The 10,042-nt window shown below is 41.6% G+C and overlaps 1 protein-coding gene across 2 annotated transcripts; it reads left to right on the top strand.

Moving 5' to 3' along the window:
- The first annotated feature begins 749 nt into the window (after positions 1 to 749).
- LOC124256534 (CUB and sushi domain-containing protein 3-like) lies at positions 750 to 9,743 on the top strand. 2 transcript variants are annotated; one of them, XM_046690520.1, is made up of 5 exons: positions 750 to 936; positions 2,933 to 3,020; positions 5,761 to 5,882; positions 8,048 to 8,197; positions 8,977 to 9,743. In XM_046690520.1, the coding sequence occupies exons 1-5, from the start codon at positions 876 to 878 to the stop codon at positions 9,360 to 9,362; spliced, it is 807 nt and encodes a 268-aa protein (XP_046546476.1). In that variant the 5' UTR covers positions 750 to 875; the 3' UTR covers positions 9,363 to 9,743. The 2 variants fall into 2 exon arrangements, with proteins under 2 accessions (XP_046546476.1, XP_046546477.1); XM_046690521.1 differs by having other exon boundaries at positions 2,936 to 3,020.
- The last annotated feature ends 299 nt before the right edge of the window (positions 9,744 to 10,042 follow it).

Consider the following 10,042-nt stretch of genomic DNA (forward strand, 5'->3'; position numbering starts at 1 on the left):
ATATGTGAAACATATGACAGCGGCCATTTATGCTTATTATATCTATATTATGAAGAACACGGTACAATAAAATGTAATTAATATAAATTTAATAAAATGTCTCACAACCAACGATAGATACGCTATGGTGTTGCCCTCCGTATTCCACCACAGCAGATGTATTCATTTATAGATGGTTATGAATAAATATATTAACATAAAAGGGAATCACTGTATAAGCTGATACACCCATCTTTAACGTTTTCATGGGTACAATGTTTGAAGCCCATTTCTGGTGGTGTCCCCCGCCGTGATATTGCTGGGAAAAGCGGCGTGAAATCATACTAAATATTGAGGGGCGCACCCCCTCCCCTTCTTCCTCGTAAACATTTCCCTGAGCCGCATTTCTCCCTGACTTCATGATTCATGTGCACTCCCCCTCACACCAACACACACACACACACACACACACACACACACACACACACATCATCATCATCATCATCATCATCATCATCATCAAAACGTGTAGTATGGACGACCTTGACAGTTTGCGACCTTTGACACTGAACTCCTGTCCTCTCGGGAATTCAGCCATCCCATACTATCCAGCGAATAGCGTGTAACTAATAATACCCACAGGAAACAATACCATCACAGCAAGCACACCAAGCAGCCATGTGGTGAGGTCATCATGCTATCTCACATGACCACTGTTTCCTGTGTTTACAACCCGGCCGTTTGTATAACAACACTTATGACGTCATGCGCACTCCGCACCTAAAGAGTTGCGAAACAGCATTCGCCGAAGCTTGCGACATAAGGGGGGTATAGTTTTCATTAGCGGTTGGTGAGCGGTGTTAGTCTGAAGGTTTCAATACATTGTGAACAAGGGCATGGTATTCTGGATACGTTTTTACTTCACATTGGTGGTATCTGTGTTTAGCTTCAACAATGGTAAGTTATTATGATATCGTTTTATCAATAGTTTTTGGTCGGTGGGGTAGCCTAGTGGTTAAAGCGTTCGCTCCATCGAGTTCAATTCACCACAGCCAAAATATGCCTCGTTACGTTGAACACCCGGGTTCGATTCGGGTACGTGACTGTGTAAAACCGATTCTAGTCCCTCCATACCCCGAACAAATTTAAAGGCGGCAGATATCCCTACTCACTAACTGATCATCCATTGATTATGTGACTGACTGACTGAGTTTAGTTTTACGCCGCTTTTAGCAATATTCCAGCAATATCACGGCGGGGGACACCAGAAATGGGCTTCACTCATTGTACCCATGAGGGATTCGAACCCGGGTCTTAATAAAACAAATAATCTGTTCGTAGGCATTTGGACATAAATATCTTCGTAAACATAAACGAGGTGACTGTTGGCACTGTTTTATTCATGTTTATGTCATATATGTCATAGCATCTCCTCACCTTAATCATCTGCTTGCATAACACACGTTTTTGAATATATGTACGAGTTTTATTTATTTCTAATTTTGTAATACTGCTCGTCGATTTTAATTTTTAACATGTTAGATGCGTGTTGTCAATTTCCTTTGTTTACAAAGGTACGTGGGTGTTTGAATCGATACTCATATGGAAATGTGAATGTAAACAGGTTGTATTGTCTCGTTTAGTGGCGCAAAATTCAAAATAACTCTGATTCTTTGAAAAATTATGTCATTCGTGTTTGATTTGCCAAAGATGAATTAAAACGGCTTTCTTAATATTTCGTTTTAAACACTATCAACAAAGGCATGCATATTGACAGGAGTTCGACTGAAAGAAAGCTTTACCCCATGCACGCCCACGCACGTTTAACACGGGGTCAAGCTGACATGCCTTGTCAGGTGTATTTGTGGTAATCAGTTACCGTTATCCCACATTGAGTGCAGCAGCGCTTTCGATCGGCGCTTTGAACCTTCCAGACCAGCAATTTAGAGTGATTGGGTGAGTATGGTTTTACGCCGCTTTTAGCAATATTCCAGCGATATCACGGCGGGGGACACACATTGTATTCATGTGCGGAATCGAACCCGGGACTTCGGCGTGACGAGGGAACGCTTGAACCACTCGGCTGACCCACTGCAATTCAAACAGGAATCTTTCAATAGAACTAGTGTTGGGAATTGGTTGAAATCTCACAATTGATGATTACTTCATTACCAACGAGAAATCATCGAAAAAAAAATGGTTATCGTCATTTTAAAGATTTTTCTATTCAGGTTGTTATTGCAGATAAGTATAACATAATGCAACTTGCTACTTTAAAGTGATGACTAATATATCATGAACATAAACTACTCAGAGTCTATTATTAAGTCATGACTTTTCAGTTATTGAAGTGAGTTTTCTAAGAATTAAACACATTTTCAGGCCCTGACAACTTCGAATATATGTTCCATCCACAAGAATTTCAAAGACTAAAACGGTAGTTCCAAAATCGTTTGTGTTCGATTATGAGGAAATGTGATCGATTGCTTGGTCGTTTGGTCTCTGCGACCAATCTTCGATTATTTCAATTAATCGGACCACCACTAAATAGAACCTAATGGGATAAACACCTGAACTTTACCTCTTTTTTCAATGAACGCAATAACGTTCTACTTCACAGTTGAAGTGGTCCAGTGGTTAAAGCGTTTGCTCGTTATGCCGAAGACCGGGTTCGATTCCCCACGTGGGTACAATGTGTGAAGCCCATTCCTGGTGTCCCTCGCCGTGATATTGCTGGAATATTGCTAAAAGCGGCGTAAAACCCAACTCACTCACTAATTACGGTTGAAGACCACTTATAGCCTTGATTTATCTTCAGGCTACTGTTAGGTTGGAAGTGCATGAGAACAAAGTAATATCTCTGCCTTAGAAGACAAACGAAAATAAAAGCTAAACGGTTATTGTGATTCTAATATTATCCTCGAGAAATTGTTTAATCATTTTAATGTTTCAGGAGTCAGCGGGGACATTGACCGAACATTGACAGCTACCAAGGAAGAGCTATATCTGACGTCACCGGGTTACCCACTGGGGTACCCGAAGTAAGTATAAAAATACCCTGCACTTTCCCATAACACCCTGAAGCGACACCCTGGTGCGTGCGTGGTTTGGTAGGGCTGGGGTTGGGAGTGAGAGGAGTGTGAGTGAGTTTAGTTTTACGCCGCTTTTAGCAATATTCCAGCAATACCACGTGGGGAACAGAGATCTCGGGTCTTCAGCGTGACGAGCGAACGCTTTAGGCTACCCCAACGTCCCGGGAGGAAGAGAGGAGTTGTCATTTCATAGTTGGTGACAGTATGTTGATGAGTTCGCGTTGATTTTAATATTAAAACTTAACTTAACTGGTTATAGGAATAACAAAAAAGGCTGAATAGTATTTAAGAAAATGAAATTGTTTAGAAATTGATCGTAATCAGTTTTGATAAAAGAGGGGTAAATGTTTATCAGTGTAATTACCACTCCCACTCTAAATACTCAATAACGAACGGACGTAATGTATCCCTGGGTGCCATTCCACTAACCGATCTTAGCCCTATGCCAATCGTAAACCCCTAAAGTCCCAATCTTAGCGTGACGTTACGATCGGCATACCGTTCCACTAACCAATCTTACCCAAGTCAATCGTAAAGTTAAGATCCAAAGTCTAAGTTGCTCATGACCAACTTAGGATAGCTAAAATCAATCGTAGAGAAACCAAACTGGTGGCTTTCCTATTCTCTGTGAAAAATAAGAGCGAGCATTTCACCGTGAGCGTCCCCTAAAATCCCCCATGAAATGAATTTGTATATTTCTGTGATGTAAACAAACACTGCACTGAAGCCTTACAAATGTCAGGCAAGTCTGACCACTGTCGTCATGGGAACACAACCGAGCGAGTCAGTGTAACGCATTGTACAACAATATTGCAACGTCATTGTTAAGAATAGGGACGGTCATGAAGTGAACAATGTTCTGAAACAAAAAGATACAAATATGTTTGATGTCACGTGCGCTTATTTGGTGGGGGATTCTAAAGGCAGGCCGCGTGTTATTCAAGACCACACTGACAGATTCTAGATACGTTATAGAGGATGCCTCGTCAAGCCTTGTTTATTCTGATTGACAAGGTTCAGGCACATAATAAAAGCTCTGACACAATTGACATCTTTTAAGTCCAGACATAAAACCTGTTCTCAGTATATTACTTATAATCTCGGCTGTAAATACTCTCGTGTAAATTATCTGTACATAGCGCTTTGAGCATGCCCCAGGATGTGGAATAGGCGCACTATAAATATGCATTTATTATTATTATATTATGCCTGATACCCAGCAGCGTTCACACACACTTGCACCTGAAACCAAGGTGCTCACTACCCTAATATTTTGCTCTAGTTATTTTCACCAAGTTTACACTTGGTTGGAAAAATACCCATGAAGGCCCGGATTAGAATATTGATCTTCAATAACCCATGCTTGTCGTAAGAGGCCACTAACGGGATCGGGTGGTCAGGCTCGCTGACTTCTTGGTTGACACATGTCATCGGTTCCCAACTGCGCAGATCGATCCTCATGCTGTTGATCACTGGATTGTCTTGTCCAGACTCGATTATTTATAGCTAAGATACATAGCGTTCACTAACATGAACGCTCATGTTAGTGAACGCTATGCATCTTAATTAGCTAGATTATTTACAGACCGCCGCGATATAGCTTGACTATTGCTGAGTGCGGCGTAAATCTAAACTCACTCACTCACTCAGTTGGTTCGTAAACTACTTCCATCATTTGCTAGACTATGCAAAGGGAAATAACTCGTGCCTCGCATTCCTCTATCTCTCGCACGAAAGAGTCTCGATCTAAGCTTGGATCGGATCGTAAGATCGGGACCGGCTACGATCGGCCTAAGATCGGTTAGTGGAACGGGTGTAACTTTTAGCTAAGACGATTGTAAAATTGGCGTAACTTGCTAAGATTGATCTTAGATAAGATCGGTTAGTGGAACGGCACCCTGCTCATTACAGAGATGACTTCGTCATGCAACCACTCTTTTATTGTGAAAATCTTGACAAAGCTGACAAAACATTTTCTAAAAACGTTGTGCTGATTTCGGTTAATGCATTTCTTTCACCAAAACGTTTTTACCATTTTGCTGCACTGATGTTGAATAATATAGGAGTGAGTGAGTTTAGTTTGACGCCGCACTCAGCAATATTCCAGCTATATGGCGGCGGCCTGTAAATAATCGAGTCTAGACCAGACAATCCAGTGATCAACAGCATGAGCATCGATCCGCGTAATTGGGAACCGATGACATGTGTCAACCAAGCCAGCGAGCCTGACCACCCGATCCCGATAGTCGCCTCTTACGACAATCATGGGTTGCTGAAGATCAATATTCTAACCCGGACCTTCACGGGTGGAATAATAAACGAACACATACAGGTACAAAATATATTTACTCAAAACACCACCATTTTTCATTACATGCTGTATGTCCAGTGAATTCCTGCATTTGTAAAACTTGAGGACAAAGTATTTTTCTACAGGAATTTACGGTAACTTACTATTTCTTGAACAAATCCCAGGGCTCGAAACCTTGCTTAATGTTCGGAGCTGTTCTTCATCCTTTGGTTTTAGGGTTCTCAAAGATGGACAACCCACACAAAACATGGGACAAGCGCGTTAATACCTGCATGTTACCCATTTCGTCATTACATGTAATATACCGTGTGAATAGAACATATATGAGAAAGTACGAGAGACTGCATATGAGAATAAACTTTCGTTCTTCCTTGGCAGCAACTTACAAAGTAAATGGGAAATTGTCGGGCCCGAGTTCAGCAAGATAAAGGTGACGGTCCTGAGCACTGACATCGACCGGCAGGACGGCTGTGAAGGAGACTACGTCGAGGTGCTTGATGGTAGGTTAATAGACGTTCAGTTCAGGTGCTTGATGGTAGGTTGTACACGTTCAGTCCAGGTGCTTGATGGTAGGTGATGGTTACTGTACACGTTCAGTCCAGGTGCTTGATGGTAGGTTGTTACACGTTCAGTCCAGGTGCTTGATGGTAGGTTGTTACACGTTCGTTCAGTCCAGGTGCTTGATGGTCTTGTTACACGTTCAGTCCAGGTGCTTGATCCATGGTGGTAGGTTGTTACACGTTCGTTCAGTTCAGGTCAGTCCACTTGATGGTAGGTTGCGTAGTCTAGTTTTGTGCTTGATGGTAGGTTGTACACGTTCAGTCCAGGTGCTTGATGGTAGGTTGTTACACGTTCAGTCCAGGTGCTTGATGGTAGGTTGTTACACGTTCAGTCCAGGTGCTTGATGGTAGGTTGTTACACGTTCAGTCCAGGTGCTTGGTGGTAGGTTGTTACACGTTCAGTTCAGGTGCTTGGTGGTAGGCTGTACACGTTCAGTCCAGGTGCTTGGTGGTAGGTTGTATCACGTTCAGTTCTTGTGCTTGGTGGTAGGCTGTACACGTTCAGTCCAGGTGCTTGATGGTAGGGCTTGGTTGTTATTCAGTTCTTTTCCACGTTCAGTCCAGATGCTTGGTGGTAGGCTGTTACACGTTCAGTCCAGGTGCTTGATGGTAGGTTGTTACACGTTCAGTCTTGGTGCTTGGTGGTAGGTTGTAGGTTGTTACACGTTCAGTCCAGGTGCTTGATGGCAAGTTGTTACACGTTCAGTCCAGGTGCTTGATGGTAGGCTGTACACGTTCAGTTCTTGTGCTTGGTGGTAGGTTGTACACGTTCAGTCCAGGTGCTGATGTAGGTTGGTAGGTTGTTCCAGGTGCTTGTTCAGTCCAGTCCAGGTGTGCTTGGTGTTGTTCACGTTCAGTCCAGGTGCCTGGTACACGTTCAGTCCAGGTGCTTGGATGGTAGTCTATACACGTTCAGTTGCTTGGTGGTAGCTTGTGGTACAGGTGGTGCGTTCAGTTCAGTCCAGGTGCTTGTTACACATTCAGTCCATTATACGTCCAGGGTTGGTGGTAGGTTGTTACACATTCAGTCGAGGTGCTTCGTGGTAGCTTGTATACGTTCAGTCCAGGTGCTTGATTGTAGGTTGTTGTAGGTTGAATCCAGGCGCATATTGGTAGGCTGCTGTAGTTTCAATCCACATGCCTATTGGAAGGTTGCAATGCTTTCAGTGAAGGTGCTTGGTGGAAGACTGCTGTAGGTTCAATGCAGATGCTTGATGGAATGTTTCTATACCTTTAGTCGTTCATTGGTCTGACTCAGCCAAGGTGATTGAAGTTGCTTTGGCATGTATAAAGTTGCTTTGGCATGTATAAAGTTGCTTTGGTATAAAAGTCGTATAACCAATTACAATTCATTTCAATTAATTTCTTACTTGGTGTACAATGGTGAAATTGTACCTTTATGCATTGTTACGTGATACAATGTAATGGTGTTGTACAATGGTGAAATTGTACTTTTATGCATTGTTACGTGATACAATGTAATGGTGTTGGGCAATAGACTAATTGCGCAGTTAAGCTATAAACTATCAGTGTAAAACTGTGTATATCGTGCAGCAACTATATTACAATCCCACTGAGTTAAAAGGTCGGGCTTGAATAGCCGGAGCACTTATGCTTTTAGTAAGGAGGAAATATTAGAAAGGTAGGGAGGCTCGACTGATTTCAAGTCATCGAACCTCCTCGTTCTTGGGCGTTACTCATTTTTGGAATCAATAGTTGTCCTGCTCAGATTAGACTATTGTTATTGTTGATGTATAACACACTGTGTCGTAGTACAATACACAAAACAACCCCAGTATATTCTGTAGCCACACATATTGCATGTGTTGTGTGCACATAACATCAAACAGATTAGACTAATAGTCTCTGAATATATATAATTTTGATAGTAACAAACAAGCCCATTTAAATTGAAAAGGAGCCCCAAGGAGACCAGAGATCCTGAACCTGAGGAAATCTAGACTTGCTTTATTTAGGGCTTTAGCACCGCAGAGAGGGCTTGGCAGTAGGGAAAATAATGCGGTTCAGGGACTGTGAGAACCGATGAACAGATGCCATTTAACCGTTGTATGGGTCTTATGCATGTAATTGTTATGTTTTATCAGGAAGCACGACCAACTGGGGCGTGGCGTCTCTTGGGAGTTTCTGCTTCAATACACCTTCATTCACAAGCAGCGGCCCCATCATCACAATCAGGTTTACAACTGATGGATCAGGAACCAGTAAGGGCTTCCGGCTGAAGTACCACTATGAAGGTGAGTTGTTGCGTAACTTCGTTGTTGCTTTGTTACTATTTTCGTCCAAGCCTTTTTCAACAAAGGCTGTGCAAACCCTTTGCATTTTGTAATCATGGCGCTAATGAATGAGTGAGTGAATGTTATCACCGTAGTCAACACTTGTGTTGTCACAGTGGTCTGGATAAGTGAGTGAGTGAATTATGTTTTACGCCGCACTCAGTAACATTCCAGCTATATGGCGGCGGTCTGTAAATGATCGAGTCTGGACCAGACAATCCAGTGATAAAGATCATGAGCATCGATCTACGCAATTGGGATACGATGACACGTGTCAGTCAAGTTTCCCGATCCCATTAGTCGCCTCTTAAGTTACTGAAGATCAATCTACCCCTGCTCTTCACGTGTCTGGTCTGGATAAGACCATTCAGTGATTTTTATTATTGGCAACAATGAACCAAGTCATTTGACTGAAAGAGTGATTGATTGTTGTTTATTTGTGACAAGAAATGCCTGCAACGGCAACTGTATCATATGTAAACAAACACAATACAATGATATCACCGAAGTCATCAAATATCTCATTTAAGGACTAGAACCGGGTGTTCAAAGTTTAATGTTTCACCATAAAGTTTGATTTATTTAAATATGCCAAAACTGAATGTCTGTAAGCTGCTCAGATAAGGTATTGACAAATGGCTAAATCCAAGCTCCAAAGTAAAATGTTTTTGATATAAATATTCAGACAGCCCATTGTTTGGATGCCTATAGTGTGTGTATACTTTATACTCTCGTTTCAGAAACAGACACGGATACCTCGTTAATTCACGGTATTTTGATAATGGTGGGTGTGGTCGTATTCTTTATTGTTCTTTACACCACTGCCACGAGATGTTCTAAGAAGAACTCTGAGAGGAGAAATCCACTTGAAAACCTGCATCAAAATCAGCACACAGAGCAAGGGTCTCCGAACAGTTACGGTACAGAGTTATCTGCCCCTCCTCCGACATACAACGAAGTCGTTAATAGCGGCAACATCAATAATAATAATTATAATAAAGACAATCTGGATGATACTTCCCCGCCACCGTATTCATCATTACGCATATCAGACACGACTGTGGACATGCAGCTGAATGAAAGGGATAATACTCAGAGTTCTAGTCCTACCGGAAGTGTCTGTTGATCGTTATGCATACTACCAATCACCGGTTTGTTTGTGACGACACCGATTGCTCACAGGCCTCCTCTAATTGGCTAAGTGCTAATAGGGGCGGCGTGCAATATTCAGGTGATGTTTTAATAATTTATTGAAATATATCCTCACAAAGTTTGTGAGTGAATGAATGAATGAATGAATGAATGAATGAATGAATGAATGAATGAATGAATGAATGAATGAATGAATGAATGAATGAATGAGCGAACGAGTTAATCCAGTTTGTATGCTAGACTGCAATCACGTGGTACTTTGATCTTTTATCATTAACAAATGCATTTACTATCATATATTTATATTTTTTATATTGACAATTGTTGATTCATGTAGATTAAATAATATTTCTGTCACTTGTTTTGTTATCCATTTCTTGTTCAGTCATGGGATGAACTGCCCAAAACTTCATCGAACTTGTTGTCTAAAGTAATCATATCATTTCATATCACTTTGGTCATCATGTTGTATGAAATCCCTGAATACATGTGTTTGAAATGTTCAGCGAAATTCCAATTTTAACAATCCTATTATGACATTTAAACGGAGGTCATGAGCGAATGAAATTCGTATAGAGACAGTAATCACATGCTACTTCGTATTACATGTATAACATCTCCACAGTATTTCCTGGTTTGAGGAGATCTGTAGCA

Source organism: Haliotis rubra, unplaced genomic scaffold (genome assembly GCF_003918875.1).
Source record: "Haliotis rubra isolate DU_JTF1 unplaced genomic scaffold, ASM391887v1 Scf63, whole genome shotgun sequence".
In the NCBI taxonomy this organism is placed as follows: Eukaryota; Metazoa; Mollusca; class Gastropoda; order Lepetellida; family Haliotidae; genus Haliotis; species Haliotis rubra.